General features: G+C 46.3%; 1 protein-coding gene across 1 annotated transcript; it reads right to left on the minus strand.

Annotated features, from left to right (window-relative positions):
• Window positions 1-17,025: 17,025 nt before the first annotated feature.
• On the minus strand, window positions 17,026-17,976 carry LOC117539908 (olfactory receptor 6N2-like). The gene has a single exon (XM_034206264.1). The coding sequence runs from the start codon at window positions 17,974-17,976 to the stop codon at window positions 17,026-17,028; it is 951 nt and encodes a 316-aa protein (XP_034062155.1).
• Between the last annotated feature and the right edge of the window lie 1,600 nt (window positions 17,977-19,576).

Here is a 19,576-nt window from a genome sequence, read left to right on the forward strand (position 1 = left end):
CAGATGATTATAAGCAGAAAAGTGCTTTATATTTAAGAGAAAAGTTATCTAAAAGTTTGTAAAGGCTACATTGTGGTGATTGACATTATTCACCCACGGATCTATGGGTTGGGGTATTGTTCCGCACGGACATTTGAGTGAGCCGGACTTCCTGTTTCCGCCGGTCTTCGCTTCCCGGGCATGAAGTTGTTTACATGTGTGTTCAGATGCTAAATAAAAGTAGAGCTTGTAACTTTGATACCCCGCCTCCGACTCTCGGCACTACATTGGTGACCCCGACATAAGTCTTGTTGAAGGATCCGAGACTGAACCGAGCATGGCAAGTAACGCCGTTTTTTTCAAACTGCCGGAGTTTTGGGAGACATCTGCAGCTGCATGGTTCGCTCAGGCGGAGGCTCAGTTCGCCCTCCGCGGAGTGACTGACGACGCAGCACGCTATTTTCACGTCGTTTCGGCGCTGGGGAGCTCCACTGCGACCCGGACGGTGGGCTTTATTACATCTCCTCGTGCCCAGGATAAATATGCAGCGTTCAAGGCTTTCCTGCTAAAGACTTTCGAGCTGTCACGGTCGGAACGGGCCCGACGCCTGCTCGCTATTCATAGCCTGGGGGACAACAAGCCTTCTGACCACATGGAGATGATGCTCAGCCTGCTGGGTACGGAAGAACCTAATTTTTTGTTCATAGAACTGTTTCTTCGGCACATGCCGCCGCATGTACAGACAGCGCTCGCTAACACGGCTATTACTGAGCCCCGCGCTTTGGCCGAAGAAGCTGACCGGTTCTTCCTGGCAACCCAGCGTTTTGCCCCGGAGGTGCTGGCCCCGACACGCAGCGGCACCTTCCCTGGTACAGGCATGCCACCTAGCAGAAGCTCCGGGGCCGACGTCAGCAACTCCAGCCCTGGCCTGTGCTATTATCATGCACGCTATGGGGCGAAAGCGAAGATGTGCCGTCCTCCCTGCACCTACAAGGTAACGGGAAACGCCAAGGCCTGCGCTCGGTAGTGGCCGCGAGCGTGGGCACATCCAACCGGCTCCTGTTCATCAGGGACACCCTCTCTGGTCGCAGACTCCTTTGTGACACAGGAGCCCAGCGAAGCGTCCTGCCGGCTACCGTGGAGGACGCTGCCGGTGGAGGCCACGGCCCACCTTTAACGTCCGCTAACGACACCCCTATTCGCACCTATGGCACAAAGACAGTGGACCTGTGCTTCGAGGGTCAGCGGTTTAAGTGGGATTTCGTCACGGCTGACATCTCCTTCGCTCTCCTCGGCGCAGACTTCCTGTGCGCTCACGGACTGCTGGTGGACGTCAAGAACAGCCGCCTGGTGGACGCACTGACGTTTGCCTCGTTCACGTGTACCCGCGGCGAGGCGTCATTCAGCGGGCTCTCCAGCTCACTCTCACAGGGCGACAAGTTCCAGCACCTTCTCAGTGAGTTTCCCGACTTGACGCAGCCCACCTTTTCCGCTGCCACTACCAAACATGGGGTAGAGCACCACATTGACACTGAAGGCCCCCCTGTCTACGCTAGGGCCCGGCGGCTCAACCCTGACATGCTGGCAGTCGCCAAGTCAGAGTTCGTCAACATGGAGCGTCTGGGCATCATCCGCCGCTCAGACAGCCCTTGGGCTTCGCCGCTTCACATGGTCCCTAAATCAGCCGGTGGCTGGCGACCGTGTGGTGACTACCGCCGCCTTAACGACGCCACTACGCCAGACCGCTACCCGGTCCCTCACATCCAGGACTTCTCTGCACACCTGGCGGGCAAGCTGGTTTTCTCCAAGGTGGATCTGGTGCGGGGCTACCACCAGGTTCCGGTGCACCCCTCGGACGTCCCCAAAACTGCAGTAATTACGCCGTTTGGGCTTTTCGAGTTCCTGCGTATGCCGTTTGGACTTAAGAACGCAGCTCAGTCCTTTCAGCGGCTGATGGATTCAGCGCTCAGAGCTCATGCCATTCATCTTCGTCTATTTAGACGACATCCTGGTCGCCAGCTCCTCCTCCGAAGAGCACCAGGCACATCTCCGGGTCCTTTTCGCGAGGCTCAACCAACACGGCCTGATTATCAACCCGGCGAAGTGTCAGTTCGGGTTGTCCTCCATCCATTTCCTCGGGCACCTCATCAGCAAGGACGGGGCCGCCCCCCTCCCGTCGAAAGTGGAGGCTGTGTCTGCCTTTCCACGACCGCCTACAGCTCGGGCGCTCCGAGAGTTCCTCTGGATGGTGACGTTTTATCACCGGTTCATCCGCCGGGCGGCCCACACCATGCGCCCGCTGTACGAGGCCCTCAGGGACAAATCCCCCGGCCAGGCCATAGACTGGACGGCTGAAAGGGAGGTCGCTTTCAACGCCACCAAAGCCGCCCTGAGCGAAGCCGCCATGTTGGCTCACCCGTCACACAGGGCCCCCATCGCTATCACCACCGACGCGTCTGACTACGCAGTGGGCGCGGTGCATGAACAATGGGTCGAAGGCGCCTGGCAACCGCTCGCCTTTTTCAGTCGCCAGTTGACTCCCAGGGAGCGCAAGTACAGCGCTTTCGACAGAGAACTCCTTGGTCTCTATTTGGCGGTTCGCCACTTCCGTTTCCTGCTGGAAGGCCGGGAGTTTGCGGCGTTCGTGGATCACAAGCCACTGACCTTCTGCATGTCCAAGGTGGCTGAGCCGTGGTCCGCCCGACAGCAACGCCAGCTTTCGTACATCTCCGAGTACACCACGGACATACGACACATCGCTGGCAAGGCTAACGTGGTCGCGGACTGCCTCTCCAGAGCGGTCATCGGAGCTGTGCAGCTGGGCCTCGATTACCTCCGCATGGGCGCTGACCAGGCCTCTGACCACGGGGTCCAGACCCTCAAGGCCTCGGTCACGGGATTACGCCTGGAGGAGGTCACGGTCGGTGACTCTGGCGCAAAGCTGTGGTGTGACGTCTCCACGGGCCAGCCTCGACCGCTGGTCCCTGCGGACTGGCGTCGACCCGTTTTTAAGGCGGTTCACAATCTTTCCCACCCCGGTAGGAAGCCGTCCGTGAAGTTGTTGTCACAGAAGTTCGTGTGGCAGGGGCTTAAGAAGGACGTGAGGTCCTGGGTCGACTCGTGCGTGGCCTGTCAACGGGCCAAAGTCCACCGCCATACTAGGGCCCCTTTTGAACTTTTTGCGGTTCCTGAGAGGAGGTTTGACCATGTCAATGTCGACCTCGTAGGTCCGCTTCCCCCCTCTCACGGTTTCACTTAACTGTTTACGATGGTGGACAGGACGACCCGCTGGCCCGAGGCCGTTCCCCTCGCCTCAACATCAGCTTCCGACGTCGCCCGCGCTTTCATCGGCACGTGGGTGGCGCGATTCGGGACCCCGTCTGACCTCTCCTCTGACCGCGGTTCTCAGTTCACCTCGGAGCTGTGGAACGCTGTTGCTGTGGGTTTGGGGGTCAAGCTGCACCGCACCACTGCATATCACCCCCAGGCTAACGGATTGTGTGAGCGGTTTCACCGGTCCATGAAGGCGTCACTGCGTGCCGGCTTGATAGACGGCAACTGGGTGGATAAGCTCCCGTGGGTTATGCTCGGCCTCAGGTGTGCCCCCAAAGAAGACCTGCAGTCCTCGTCGGCGGAGCTCGTCTATGGTCAGACGCTACGGGTCCCTGGGGAATTCATTCCCACCGCCACTGTGCCCTGGTCTGCAGCCGGGCAGCGCTCCTCCCTGCTGGAGACCGCCGGGACATTCACGCCCGTCCCCACGTCGCAGCACAGCAACCCATCTTTCCGGGTGTCCCCCGGATTACGGTCGGCCGATTTCGTTTTTATTCGCCACGACGCCCACCGCGGTCCCCTGCGGCCCCCTTACGACGGTCCATTCAGGGTCATACGTCACGGGGATAAGAGCCTGGTGGTGGACGTTGGTGGCAGGCCTGAGACTGTGTCCGTTGATCGGATTAAGCCTGCTCACGTGGACATTTCCAGGCCGTTGGAGTTGGCTCTGCCCCCACGTCGGGGCCGCCCTCCCATGGCCCGCCCCCCACCCCCTGTGGGGATGCCCTCGTTGGCGCCCCTGCCCTCGCCTGTGGCCCCGCCCGCCTCGGCCCCTGTGGTCCGTACGCGCCGGGGTCGGGTGGTACTTCCTCCCAGGCACGAGGATTTTGACTATGGGTGAATACTGGGGGGGCTTGTGTGGTGATTGACATTATTCACCCATGGATCTATGGGTTGGGGTATTGTTCCGCACGGACATTTGAGTGAGCCGGACTTCCTGTTTCCGCCGGTCTTCGCTTCCCGGGCATGAAGTTGTTTACATGTGTGTTCAGATGCTAAATAAAAGTAGAGCTTGTAACTTTGATACCCCGCCTCCGACTCCCGTCTCTCGGCACTACAACATACAATTAAAACATTTATTTTCTTTAGATTTTTGATTTTATAGACAAGCCTACCAAAGTTAACATTGCAACTTGGTTTGAGATTATAACATTCCAGCCTCAATATCGATGCATAATTTGTTAGAAATGTGTTTGGTGGGTGTTTGGCACACTATTTGTTATTGGAATTGAGAATGTGGAGTAAAAGTCAGGGCATTGTGTAAAACGTTTTTTCCTACATTGGTTGCAACCATGTTCCCCTGTCAGTTCTGGGGTAATAACTGTTTAACAATATTGGCCTATGTAAGACACATGAGAGTTCATAAAAAATACCCCTAATTTATGCTTTAAGTGTGTTTTGTCTTACTCAAAGGAGCATATATGCTCATTTTGAGCTGCTTACTGACATCAATGTGCTTTGATTGATTGATTGATTGAAAAGTTTATTAACAGCTTGTATATTGGGTACAGTACAGTACAGCTCAAAACATACAATTGTTAAGGGGATGCAGACCAGAGAAAGACTTTCGTCTTGTTTACATCAGGGTCCCCCATTTCCAATTCATCATGTCATTTAAGACATATAAGACATATTTGACATACAGATGGCTTATTTACAATTTACATACAGGTGGTTTTTTACATACAGATTGCTTGTTTACAATTTTCATTGTAGATTTCGTTCTAATACATCCTAACCGGACATTTAAGACATACCAAGTCTACAGATATACAGTTAGTAACAGAGTCTAAAATGCGAGTATATACATAGATGGGGGGGGGGGGAAGCTGTCCATTGAACGACAGGTTGAGATTTGTACCATTACCGGGGCCAGGTTTGCAATGCTCTCCCCCGAAGGTGCTCTTTAAGAGAGGTTTTGAAGGTAAGTATAGTTTTACTTTCCTTTACAGTTGTGGGAAGAGCGTTCCACCTTGATGTGGCATAATTGCGAAACGTGTATTCCCCCTTTTTTGTGCCAAATCTGGGTTTCACATGATTTGTGGAGCTCCCTCTGGTGTTATGATCATGGTATTCCTTGACCTTTGGGAAGAATTTTGACATGTACATGGGTACCATAGAGGTGTAGTGGATCTTGTAGACCAGGCCCATTGCAAGTAGCTGTACTCTGTCGTCTACTCTAAGCCATCCTAGGTTGTCAAAGTGGGCAGAGGTGAGGTGGGTTCTAGATGAAAGGTCAAGCAGTAGTCTGACCAGTTTATTTTGCGATGTTTGAAGTTTTATTTTTAGCGCCTTGGAGGTGCTATGGTACCATGACGTGCAAGCATAGTCATAGTACCCTTGAATGAGTGCTCCTGCCAGAGTTTTCAGGGTGTTTTTGTTTACCAGAGAGGAGATCCGGTATAGGAATCTAGTTCTTTGATTGACTTTTTTTATTACATTGGATGCCATTTTGTCACAGGAGAGGTTTGCCTCAAGAATAGATCCTAGGTATGTAATTTCCTTCTTACTTGTGACAATAATGTCGCCCACTGCAACTGAGAAGTCGTCGGATTTGCTGAGATTATGTTTCGAACCGAAGAGAATGGACTCTGTTTTACCCAGGTGTAATGATAATGTATTATCGGCGAGCCAGGTGCAGATTCTGCCGAGCTCGGAGCTGAGGGTTTTTTCAACCTGCAACCTTTTCCTGTCAGAGACCAGCAGGGCTGAGTCGTCCGCGAACAGGAACAAGTTGCAGTCACATGCTGATGACATGTCATTTACATAAATTAGGAACAGTAACGGACCTAATATGCTTCCTTGTGGAACACCACAGCTCACTGGGAGGGGGGGGGACAGAGTACCGTTTACCTCCACCATCTGTTCTCTCCCCTCCAGGTAGGATTGCATCCAGCTCACCGATAGTTTATCAAAACCAATTGCTTTTAGCTTGTCAATCAGAATGGGGTGATTGACAGTGTCGAAAGCCTTTTGTAGGTCCAGCATCACCATGCCGCAGTACTTTCCCTCATCCACCTCTTGCTTGATGTGGTCGCTCAAATAAAGAAGGCATGTGTCAGTGGAGTGGGATGTTCTAAAGCCAGATTGAAATTCATAGATTAGTTTATTTTCCGCGAGGTACTTTTCGACCTGTTCATATACTAAGAGTTGTGGCTATGTTTGTGAAAAAAATGTTCAAGTACTTGGCCACATCCAGTTTGTCTGTGATTAGCCTGTTATCTGTCTTTATGTTTAAGTTAGAAAATCTCGTTTTGAGTTTTTTACTGCAGCCAAGCTGGTTATTGAGTAATTTCCAAAGTTCACGGGGTTTATTTTTGTTTTCCTCAGTTTTGACATTGATGAAATTCTTTTTGGCAGTTTTGATCATGGAGCTTACGTCATTTCTTAGTCTGTTTCTTTCAATTTTGAGTTCAGTCACGTGGGCCTGGAGTTCACTGCTCGTGCTTTTGGAAAGCATTGACTGACTTTTATGAGACTCAGAGCATTTTTTGTCTCTGGTTTTCATGGCGGTCAGTATGCCGGAGTGCATCCACGGCTCAGCGCGATTTTTTACCCTGGTTGTTCTTAGGGGGGCCAAATCATTGAGTATTGCAGAGAATTTGTTTTTGAAACCAAGCCATGTTTCTTCAACTTGTGTACCACTGAGCTCATCTGACCAGTCCAGGCTCTCCAGTTCTAGGTTAAAGGCCTCGCTAGAGTAGTTTTTGAGGTCTCTAGATATGACTGTTTTGTGACAGCCGGCCCTTTGTTTTAGCTTTTTGCGGGTACAGAATATCATATGATGATCACTTAACCCGTATGCTATAACCCCTTTACTGGAGATCCTGGACTTGTCAGAGGTCAGAATGAGATCAATGGTAGTTTGTGTTGTTTCACATACCCGGGTGGGTTGGGTGATTAGCTGGCTGAAGCCGTGCAGATCACAAATCCTACTGAAGGACTTGAAGACGGACGTGTCTTTACGTTGCATATCCGTGTTCCAGTCTCCAATAATAATTGTCTCTACATCCCCCACATCAGCCAAACACCCATCTAATGTATCATAAAAGTCACTCTGTTCCGGTGGTCTATAGATTGTCCCGACTATTACAGATTTAGCATTGTCAAAAAGAATTTCAACCCACACAGATTCAATATTTTCATGATGCAGGTCAGTTCGGTTTTTGAAATTGGTGTCTTTATGTATGTACATGCAGACACCACCTCCATTCACGTTCCTGTCCCTTCTCACTACAAGATAATCTTCAATTTCAATCTCTGAATCTGTAATGGAATTGTCCAATTTGGTCTCAGAAAAGCATAATATGCTTGCCTTACCGTTCATGAATAGCTGCCTGAGTTCAGCCAGTTTGTGTCTCAGGCTGTTAGTGTTCAGATGAAAAATATGTAGTCCATTTTTGTTGCTTAAATGCACAATGTCGTCAGCTTGTAGATATTTGTCTTTGTCCGTTACAGCAACCGGCTTGCCGTGGTGTTTGGAGAGGTGGGTGGTGGTGGGGGGAGGGAGGCTCCGTTGTAGCTTTAGCCGTTGATATGCTAGCAGGGTGGCTAACAACATGGCGGATATTTGTTCCCTCGGATCTCGGTTCTCTTCCTCTCGTCACTGCCTCATGCGTGTCTCTCTGCCGAGGCGTCCCCGGGGGAATCTCGAAGTCTCCGTTTATTCCTCGGTCTCCGCTGTCTCCACGGTCATGGAAACAGGCTAACACCTCAACCCTCACATTAAAGGACAGACATCAAAGGCTAATTAGATTAGACAACAAAGGGTCTACTACATGGGGACATATCACACCAACACGCTATAACACATCACATCAAAGGACAGACATCAAAGGCTAATTAGATTAGACAACAAAGGCTCTACTACAGGGGGCCATATCACACCTACACGCTATACACATCACCCCTCACATCAAAGGACAAACATCAAAGGCTAATTAGATTAGACAACAAAGGCTCTACTACGTGTGATTCCACCTCACCCCGCACATCAAAGGATATCACACCTACATGGGATAGCACACCAACATGTGATAACACCTCGAACAAAGGGGTCATTAGCATATCAACGGGCTCATTAGCATAAGTAGGGAGAGGTGTGACCTGTCACAGCACCTGCCACTTTGTATGCATACTAATGTGATTGAAAGGGGATCAGTATTACTACTCAGAGGTTTATGTGAAATAGTTCTTTTTTTTAAATAATGGTTTTAGTATGCAATTATAGGTTTTAATTTTGTATTAGTGTTAATTCAAAATAAATCAAACTCCCAAAAAACGTACACAGCTTCTGTGTGCTTTTATTAACATTGGAATTTACTGTGTAAGCGGCCGCGGGGGGAGAGCTTTAGAGAGCTCTCTCCTGAAAGACTGAGAGGCTCTGATAACCTCAGCTCAGTCAGGTAAAGGCACACCTTTATATGATCATTATAGTTATACAAAAATAAGAGAATAGATAAACAGGTATAAAATACTATATGACAGTACAAAAAAGTTGGCTGATTGATTTGTAAAATATCCATGAAGAAAAAGAAAATCTGCTTACAGTTCTGTTTCATATTGATGTTGAGAGATGTATCAATAGATCTCTTAATGTTGCTCTCAAAGTGCCCCAGATTGATGCTTTTAACTTCAATATAAAAAATAAATAATCTTCCCGGGGGAGCATGCCCCCAGACCCCCCTAGAGGATGTTAGGTCCACCCCCCACTTAAATCATGTTCACATGGATAGGATACTAAATACCTTTGCACACATCTTGTGTCTATATATTTCTGTTTTGGTGGTCATGCCACAACCGTGCACGTGCATGCATGCGGGAGTCATAGTGAGTGTCTGTATTTGGGGGGGGGGGGCGCCAGCTAAAATCTTGCCTAGGGCAGCAAATTGGTCAGGGCCGGCCCTGACTTTAGTTTGGTCCATTTCCCCTGATCATAATTCCGTAGTTGAGGTCTACTAGAATAGATTTATATTGTGCAATTTTCCAAACTCACATTGGTTTTTTCATACAGCATCTCTGTAAACTACGTGTATTCACTGAATTTCACTCTCTGCCTTTAACGGATTGTTGTAGCTTCAATAGCTCCAGCCCCCACCATCCCTGTGAGCACAGTGTGCTCTGATTGGTCGGGACGTTGTGAATCGCGCTGAGCTCCGTGGAGGTGTTGTTTCCTTGTTTAGCTACACAGCGAAACACAGGCAAACTCATCCTGAGCACACAGAAACTCACAGCCGAAGTAAAAACAATAAGTGTGGTGTTAGGAACTGTTGAGATCTTCATATGAAGTGAATACTTAAAACGAAAGTTAATTGAGATCATGGTATGAAGTGAATACTTAAAAAACGAAAGTTAATTATAAATCATACATGATCAATCATATTCTTGTATAAACCCATAATGAGAATGCTTCTTGACGGTTTTTGAATATGTATCTATGCTTACAATTTTTTCTGTTGCTATTTGAGAACTTTGCGTTTTGAAAAGAGGGTGTTGTGAGTTTTCATAGTATGTTTAATACTTAAAAACGAAAGTTAGTTATAATCAAATATAATCAATTATATTCTTGTATAACCCACAATGAAAATGCTTCATATTTTAGGTTTTCTATAGTTACAGTATAAACAAAACAAAGTGGGTTGTTTAGGTTGAGTTTTCTTCCTCTCCTCTGGCAGCAGTCCACAGGGAGGGGCTTCACACTAAGGAGACACATTAAGAGGCCAAAGAGAGTTCATGTCCTTTTCACCCTAACATGAGAGGAGGAGTTTTGTTTTTTTGGGTTAAGGATCCAGTTTTTTTAGCATAAAGAGACTGGTTTTTTGAGAGAGCGCGAGAGAGGGGGGGAGACCCCTGGTAGACTCTCTCCGGGTAGGCTGTGTGCTTCAGAGCTGGGTTAATAGCTCTCGGTAAGGTCCTTCTAGACGGGGTAAATATCTCTCGAATTTATTGGTTGTTGGCTGAGTGGAATGATTTGATGAGAGATGTGTGTGTGAACCTTTATAAATACCGCGACCTGTGGGGAAAATCTGGTCCCCCGAATTTTGCGGAGAGGTATGGGTTTTTGAGTGTTAATCCGCCGTCTGTGTCGGAAAAAGTGTATGAACCTTTATAAATACCGCGACCTGTGGGGAAATCTGGTCCCCCGAATTTTGCGGAGAGGTATGGGTTTTTGAGTGTTAATCCGCCGTCTGTGTCGGAAAAAACTGTATGAAACTGATGTGAATAAATGGGTGAATGGAAAGTTGAATGCGCTTTTTATTGTCACCGGTCTTTTTACGAGGAAATACCTCTAAATTCTATCGGGAGAATTTTAAAATGTCACAACTGAAATGGGCAGTTGAAATTAAAACATTTTGGTAATAAATGTAAGACTGTGAATTAAAGTTTCATTTGAACATGATCACAGCACGGTTTTTTTGTTAGGATGATTATAATGTTGTAAAGAGAGAAGGTAAAAACCCTGTATTAGTTTGGACCTATTTTTCTTCAAATAAACTGGATCCCACCTGTTGGATTGGGATCCTTTAAAAGACACCTGTGCCCTTCTCTCCTGCGTCAAAGGTAAGATTGCACCCTGCCACACACACTTAGGTAGGAGCCCACTCCATTTACTGATATCAAAATCCTTCGGGATCGCTTAAACAGATTAAAAGAGAGTTGTCTGAATTGAAACAGCAGTTAATTGAACCTGGTTCTTCGGGGGGGTTAGGAAGAGGTGAGATCTTGCTGACGTTGGTGGATCTGAGCCAAGCAGCAACCTTACATAGACTCAATAATCTTCGGAAAGGTCAATTAGGAGGTCAGAGTAATTTACCGGAATAAATTATCAGGACCTCTCAAAACTCTAAACAGAACCTTGACAGACACTTGGACTCAAACGCACGACTCAAAAGAAAGTTTGTTGTTCAAAAGGTCTTTACTTTGAATAAGTATAAAGTTCAAACAAAAATCACTCCTGAGAGGCAAAACGTAGCAAAGCAAACTACAAACTAAATAAACTTGACTATGATCACAAAGTACAAAATCTCTTGGCGTGACAAGCTGGCTCTCTTAATGGCACAAGGCACAAGACGAACTGGCACAGGACAAAGGGAGACAGGACTATTTATACATGAGGTAAGTGGGAACAGGTGGAAACAATCAGGGGCGGGGCAGACGCTGACGATGGCGGGAACACACAAAGGGAGGAAGTAAGGGGGGCTGAAATGAGAGACCAGAGGGAAGTACAAAATAAAACAGGAAGTGCAATGACAGGACTAGACAGGTGAACAAAAAGACTTGACTAAACATAAATCTAACCTGGGCAAATGAACTAAACGTGAAACAATAACATGAACCTGATTAACATGACATGAATAATTTAGCAGACATGACGGGATGTTACATGTGGCTTGATATTGAGTAAGAAAAAGGTTGATAAACGCTGTGAGAATGTGTGTGTGTGTGTGTGTGTGTGTGTGTGTGTGTGTGTGTGTGTGTGTGTGTGTGTGTGTGTGTGTGTGTGTGTGTGTGTGTGTGTGTGTGTGTGTGATGAAGTCCGTGGATTGGTTAATTTGGACCAATCAGCCTGGTCATAGCTCTGGGCGTGGCTACTGGGTGTTCAGACGTCACAATGCCCAGGAAGAACATGACAAATCTCCAACGAGGCGTTTTGGGGAGGTATTTTCTGTGTTAGAGTTGTACTCGCTACAGGGTGTACTTTGAGGGTTTTTGACTCTGCAGACCGTTTACATGCATAAAAACCTTCATAACACACAAGGGGACGGGTAATAACCGGAAAAGCATGAAATGTCTCCTTTAACCTTCGGTTCTATGTCGGACGTAGAGCTGGTGCACTCCACTCCTGATGTGAAACAGTATCTGCTGCCCAGCTGCTTTAGTATGAAACGTACCTTCAGCTCATGAAATCTCTGCAGTATCAGAAGGAAGTAGCCTAATGATACATCTGCAGCCTCTGAAAAGTGCCGCGTCAGAGAACCAGTGCCATTTACGCACGGCCGCTCACTTCGCTAGATCCGCTAAAAAGGACAGCAAGCTGCAGTCTAAGCACACAGACACACATCAGGTGCTCGCTCATTATTCCGTATTCTGCCGTTGTATGCTCTTTGTTTCTAAATGTATCAATGTATTGTGAACCAAAACAAAATAACATGCAGTATAACATTTAATTTCACTCATTGCGGCGTGCCGCTTAATCATTTAAATACTATTTAAGCTTCTTATAGGCCTACGTGAAAATGTTTAAAGAGAGAACAGGCCCAGCCGAAATTACATTGGCCCACCCACAATTGAAATCCTGGCGCCGCGGCTGGTTAGAATGCTAACTTTTGGTGAATTTAGGAGACATCTACAGACGCAAATAGACAAACTATAGTAAAATAAACACCTAAATGTGTATTTTGTACGTTTTCCTTCCAAAAGCCTGAAAGAAAACATGTTATGGAATCAAAATAGCACAAAATCTCAAAATTGACCAGTGCATGAAAAACGATGTTTTTGCCTGCCGTGTCTCGCCTTAAGTTAAGCCCCAAGCCTGTTTTTCAAGTCTCAGGCTTGAACATGACCTTTCCACAACAAATGACAATAACTTAACTTCTAAAAGGGTTAAATTAATAATCTTTTTTCTCAAAGTAATGATAAACCTGTGAGTTGGATGTAGAAGAGTCAGAATCAATATAGATGTTTTTTATTTTAAAGAAAATTCAGATTGAACATAGTAAAAAACTGTAAATGATAGTGTCCGTCCACATTTTTTTTTTACTTATAGTGAAAACCACCCTTGGATGATGAGTTAGTAGACTTAAAGCTTTAGGAATCCAAAGTACAACATATAATAAGTACCCTGTACAGGCTTGGATTTTCGTCACTTTAGGGGCAAGGCCATTTGGCCTTTGGTGTCACACATTTTTTCAGGGCGCAAAGGCCACATGCCAGGGCACAACGGCCATTGAGGGAAACATTTGGATTTGGAGCTTACAAATAAATAACTTCACTTTCTGATAAGAAAAACACACGAATGACATGGAAAACAAATCACTTTTTTAATATCAATAATGTCAAACATTATATCATCATATGCCTATGCCTCCTTAGTATTACCGTATATAAAAGGAAATACTCTACTTTGAATAATTAGTGTTTGGTATTTTTTCCATCTACTACTTCTCCCATTCACAAATCCAAAATCAAATCTAAAAATCTAAAAAGTTCTATTAATATATAACAAATATATTCCATTTCAGAGCAGAAGAAACAGCCTTCAAGGGTCAAACACTGCACATACATCATTCAGCAGTGCACAGTGAAGCTCCAACATTCAACTGTATGAACAAGAAATACTTTGAAATGCAAAAGTGTGTGTGTGTGGTGGTGTGTGTCTCTTTAATCAACTCATCACAGCTCCTCATATCTGTTCAGAAACTGGACAAAAGTTAAACAAGTACAAACCACAGACTGTCTGTGTCATGGTGAATACAGTCGCTGTTGTATCTGCGTCTGTATCATGTTGTTATGAGTGTGGAGAGAGCATATATTATACTACGTTAGTTTAGCCTGATCGATCCGATCTCCATTCAGAAAACACGCATTTTAAAAGGTTTTTCTCCTGCAGTCTTGTCTGAAGACTTGTCAAAGCATTCATTCACTAACCGGTTTCAGTATGTAGTTATTCCGGCATCATTTTGAAACGTGTATTACAATTAAATCATGGTAAAATATGTTAATGTTGTTGTAGTTGGTATCTACCATAAGTGCAGTGAGTTCAAAAATATGCAGCATCACTTGAAGTCAGTCTATTATTTTCAGGAGTGACAGGGAATGTCTCAACGACACGTCGATCAAGTGGCACCTGCTAACAGGGTGGTGGATGATAGGCTTACATCTAAAAACATATTAACATAATATTTTTTTTAAAAATTGATTTGTTCCTTTTCTTTTGTAACCTTTTTAATTTTTTAAACAGAGCGCAATCTACCTGCACGATCGACTGGTTGGTGACCACTGCTGTAAAACCATCCGATCACCTCAGTGTAGCTTTGAATGATCTCTAATACAACTCACTATTTACAAAGCTGCTAGTGCTAAACCAGAATAACCGTCACATGGCTGAGCTGTCCTCCCTGCTGGACACCCTGTCTGCACAAAGAGATACCACAGCTCCTTCAGTGAGGCTGCTGCACCACGGTGTTTCACAGAGAGATACCACAGCTCCTTCAGTGAGGCTGCTGCACCACGGTGTTTCACAGAGAGATACCACAGCTCCTTCAGTGAGGCTGCTGCACCACGGTGTTTCACAGAGAGATACCACAGCTCCTTCAGTGAGGCTGCTGCACCACGGTGTTTCACAGAGAGATACCACAGCTCCTTCAGTGAGGGCTGCACCACGGTGTTTCAAAGAGAGATACCACAGCTCCTTCAGTGAGGCTGCTGCACCACGGTGTTTCACAGAGAGATACCACAGCTCCTTCAGTGAGGCTGCTGCACCACGGTGTTTCACAGAGAGATACCACAGCTCCTTCAGTGAGGCTGCTGCACCACGGTGTTTCACAGAGAGATACCACAGCTCCTTCAGTGAGGCTGCTGCACCACGGTGTTTCAAAGAGAGATACCACAGCTCCTTCAGTGAGGCTGCTGCACCACGGTGTTTCACAGAGAGATACCACAGCTCCTTCAGTGAGGCTGCTGCACCACGGTGTTTCACAGAGAGATACCACAGCTCCTTCAGTGAGGCTGCAGCACCACGGTGTTTCACAGAGAGATACCACAGCTCCTTCAGTGAGGCTGCTGCACCACGGTGTTTCACAGAGAGATACCACAGCTCCTTCAGTGAGGCTGCTGCACCACGGTGTTTCAAAGAGAGATACCACAGCTCCTTCAGTGAGGCTGCTGCACCACGGTGTTTCAAGAGAGATACCACAGCTCCTTCAGTGAGGCTGCTGCACCACGGTGTTTCACAGAGAGATACCACAGCTCCTTCAGTGAGGCTGCTGCACCACGGTGTTTCACAGAGAGATACCACAGCTCCTTCAGTGAGGCTGCTGCACCACGGTGTGTTTTCACAGAGAGATACCCCAGGCTCCTTCAGTGAGGCTGCTGCCACCACGGTGTTTCAAAGAGAGATACCCACAGCTCCTTCAGTGAGGCTGCTGCACCACGGTGTTTCAAAGAGATACCACAGCTCCTTCAGTGAGGCTGCCTGCACCACGGTGTTTCACAGAGAGATACACAGCTCCTTCAGTGAGGCTGCTGCCCACCACGGTGTTTCAAAGAGAGATACCACAGCTCCTTCAGTGAGGCTGCTGCACCACGGTGTTTCAAAGAGAGATACCCACAGCTCCTTCAGTGAGGCTGCGGCACCACGGTGTTTCACAGAGAGATACCACAGCTCCTTCAGTGAGGCTGCTGCACCACGGTGTTTCACAGAGAGATACCAACAGCTCCTTCAGTGAGGCTGCTGCACCACGTGTTTCACAGAGAGATACCACAGCTCCTTCAGTGAGGCTGCTGCACCACGGTGTTCACAGAGAGGATTACCACAGGCTCCTTCAGTGAGGCTGCTGCAACCATCGGTGTTTCAAAGAGAGATACCCACAGCTCCTCGTGAGGCTGCTGCACCACGGTGTTGTCAAAAGAGAGATACCACAAGACTCCTTCAGTGAGGCTGCTGCACCACGGTGTTTCACAGAGAGGATACCACAGCTCCTTCAGTGAGGGTGCTGCACCCACGGTGTTTTCACAGAGATATACCAACAGCTCCTTCAGTGAGGCTGCTGCACCACGGTGTTTCACAACAGAGAGGATACCACAGCTCCTTCAAGTGAGGCTGCTGCCCCCACGGGGTGTTTTTTTTCACAGAGAGATACCACAGCTCCTTCAGTTGAGGCTGCTAGCACCACGGTGTTTGCACAGAGGATACCCACAGCTCCTCAGTGAGGCTGCTAGCACCACGGAGTGTTTCACAGGAGATACCACAAGCTCCTTCAGTGAGGCTGCAGCACCACGGTGGTTTCAACAGAGGAGAGAGATACCACAGCTCCTTCAGTGAGGCTGCTGCACCACGGTGTTTCAAAGAGAGATACCACAGCTCCTTCAGTGAGGCTGCTGCACCACGGTGTTTCACAGAGAGATACCACAGCTCCTTCAGTGAGGCTGCTGCACCACGGTGTTTCACAGAGAGATACCACAGCTTCCTGCAGCGGTCAGACTGTACAACCACCATGGCCCCTATGACCACCTCACACGCTGGAATACCCCTGGTGGGGAATATCACTGTCTGTACAAATATTTGAGGAACAGACTAAATATGTTTGAAGAAATCTGGGAACCTTTTCCTTAGAAATGCAAACCTCAAATCTTCTAGTCCCTTAAACATATTATGCACCGGAACGGTATTGACCGTATTCTTAATATTTTGTTTACGTATTTATACTTTTTATTTTCTAGTTCTTGTATTTGTTCATGCATGTTGGTACTTTTCTTTTATGTCACCTATTCATATTTGACAGGACCCTCTAGGGGAGGACGGAGACGGGACCCTCTTGGGGATGGCCCATGGTGACGTGGAGCCGAGAAGGAGGCCTAGAAATGTTTTCCTGCTCTCAGTAATGTTTGTGGTGATGCGGGCAACTGAATATGGGCCGCACTGTTTCTCCTGATGTGCAACAAATGCTTCTGGCTGCATGGATCTTTGTGTGGTGCAATCAAACAGTGTTGGGATCAGCTGTCTCTGCGGCAGCTCAGCAGCCTCTTCACATGCGTTAACACCTCCTTTAACTTCAGTCCGTACACCACGGGTTTCAGCACAGTGGGTACTATCATCATCAGGATGGAGATGATGAGGGTGGAGTCAGATTCTCCATCGCCCTGCAGGCGGCGGAGCAGCATGTCCACGATAATGCCGATTGAATGGATGAGGAGGACGAGCAGGTGAGGAAGACAGGTTTGTAGAGCTTTGCTGCTGAAGCTACGTGAGCGCCGCAGACAGATGAAGAGGATCCTAGCGTAGGAGAAGAGCACGAAGGCGGCAGGCAGGAAGACCGTGGCTGTTGCGATTAGCAGACTGTATAATCCACTCAGCTGCGCTTCAGCACCACTGCAGCTCAGGCTCACAAGGCTGGAGATGTCGCAGTAGGCCCTGTTGAGCTGCACCCTGCAGAGCGGTAAGCGGCTAGCCAGCATCGTTGAGGCTCCCACTAGAATAGCAGGCAGCACCCAGCAGAGAAGCAGCATCAGCACCACCTTGGCAGGAGTTACCAGCACAGCGTAGTGCATCGGGTGGCAGATGGACAGGTAGCGGTCAAAGGCCATGGCCGACAATAGCATGAAGCTAGATGCACCAAGAGTGGAAACAAAGAAACCCTGGCACAGACACAAAGTCCGGGACACCTGCACCAAGCCGGCGCCAGACAGCAACAGATCTGACAGAATTTTAGGATACATCAGTGTGCTGGCTGTGAGAGAGTTCAGCAGAACTGATGCCACGAAGGTAAGCATGGGCCGGTGAAGAGCTCGCTGCGAACAGATGATATAAATCACCAGAGAGTTACTGAACAACACGAAGAGGTACAGCAACAAAAACACGAAGAATAAGAGCGAGCTGTGGCCAGACAGCAAGGAGAAACTGACCAGCGTCAGGGACGAGGTCACGTTAAACCCTGCTGACGTCATGAGGAGACCCCAACTAACAACACGCTGTGACCTCAGGTCAACAACAACAACAACAGTAACAATAAGTGTAAATGTCATTCAGTCAAAACTGAAAAAGCCTGTTTAAACATTTCCCATGAATGGATATAACATTAATATATAACAGTATTGGATATATGAATCAGACAGAAACACTACAAACTGACTTCAGATCAACTGCAGGAATAACAAGTCAGAACTATAACAACCTGTTTAAAAAGTAACATTACATAAATGAATATAACCTTGGTTGTTATTACATTAATATACAACCTTAAATCACACATTTGTTAAACTTTCATATATAAGACATATACTTATAAAAGGTTGATATTTGTAAAGTAATCCAGAAACTATAACAACTTGAGTTTAACCACCAGATTAAAAAGTGAACTGAGTCAGAGCTGAATCCACCTGTTTACACTGATGTTCATATAGTTTAACATGTAAATATAAATAACAGTAATATAAATGTTATAAACATATAAATAAAGACTCAGAAAAAGGTTATGATGAAATATTTGGAGAAAAAAGATGGGAACACAAAACCGAAGTGAATGCACCTGTTGAAATATAAAGATTAATTTATAAAACATTAATGTAAATAGCCTTTACTTATATTATTCATCAACATGACAATTCAAGACATTTTAAAAACAATATAAAATGAATCATATCACAATGAACATGAAACACAAGGACAAACAGCTCTAACTGAATCTGTTTGAAACTAATTGTACTAACATTAATATAAAGAACAATTATTGATGTAATAAATGGTGACAGGCATCACAGTGAACACGAAAGAGGAGAAAGAGATGTGACTCCTGTTTTAAACGATCATGTTAATATACAACAGTAACATAACAATATTAATGTTATTAACATAGATCTTTAAGGCTGTTAATATGTATACAATTAATCAAGAACACACACAAAAATCATCACGGTTAACATGAGGAGAAACTGACCTGAATTCAGCTGTTTGAATATGACGTGATAGCAGTCATGTAAATATAACAACAATATTAAGAACATTAATATATCAGATTCATTTCGTGAAATAATGCAGTGTCACAAGAAACACGAAACGTGAGAATGAGATGTGACTCCACCTGTTTAAACGATCATGTTAATATACAACAGTAACATAACAATATTAATGTTATTATAACATAGATCTTTAAGACTGTTAATATGTATACAATTAATCACGAACATACAGAAAAATCATCACATGAGGAGAAACAGACCAGAGTCCACCTGTTTAATCATTAGGCAGAAACATCCTCCCCGTGAACAATAGACTGGATGTGAACACGAAACATGAGCAACTGACCTGAATCCAGCTGTTCAAACATGACCTGATAGCAGTCATGTTATGCAACAACAATATAAAGAGCATTAATATATCACATTCATTTCGTGAAATACTGATAACAGTCAGAAACAGTGTCACAAGGAACAGGAAACATGAGAAACATACCTGAATCCACCTGTTTAAACAAAAGCATGAATATATAGCAATGACATAAGAACATCTATATATATGACAGCAACAAATAACACTAATATTTGTGAA

The sequence above is a fragment of the Gymnodraco acuticeps genome, unplaced genomic scaffold, assembly GCF_902827175.1.
Source record: "Gymnodraco acuticeps unplaced genomic scaffold, fGymAcu1.1, whole genome shotgun sequence".
Taxonomy (NCBI): Eukaryota; Metazoa; Chordata; class Actinopteri; order Perciformes; family Bathydraconidae; genus Gymnodraco; species Gymnodraco acuticeps.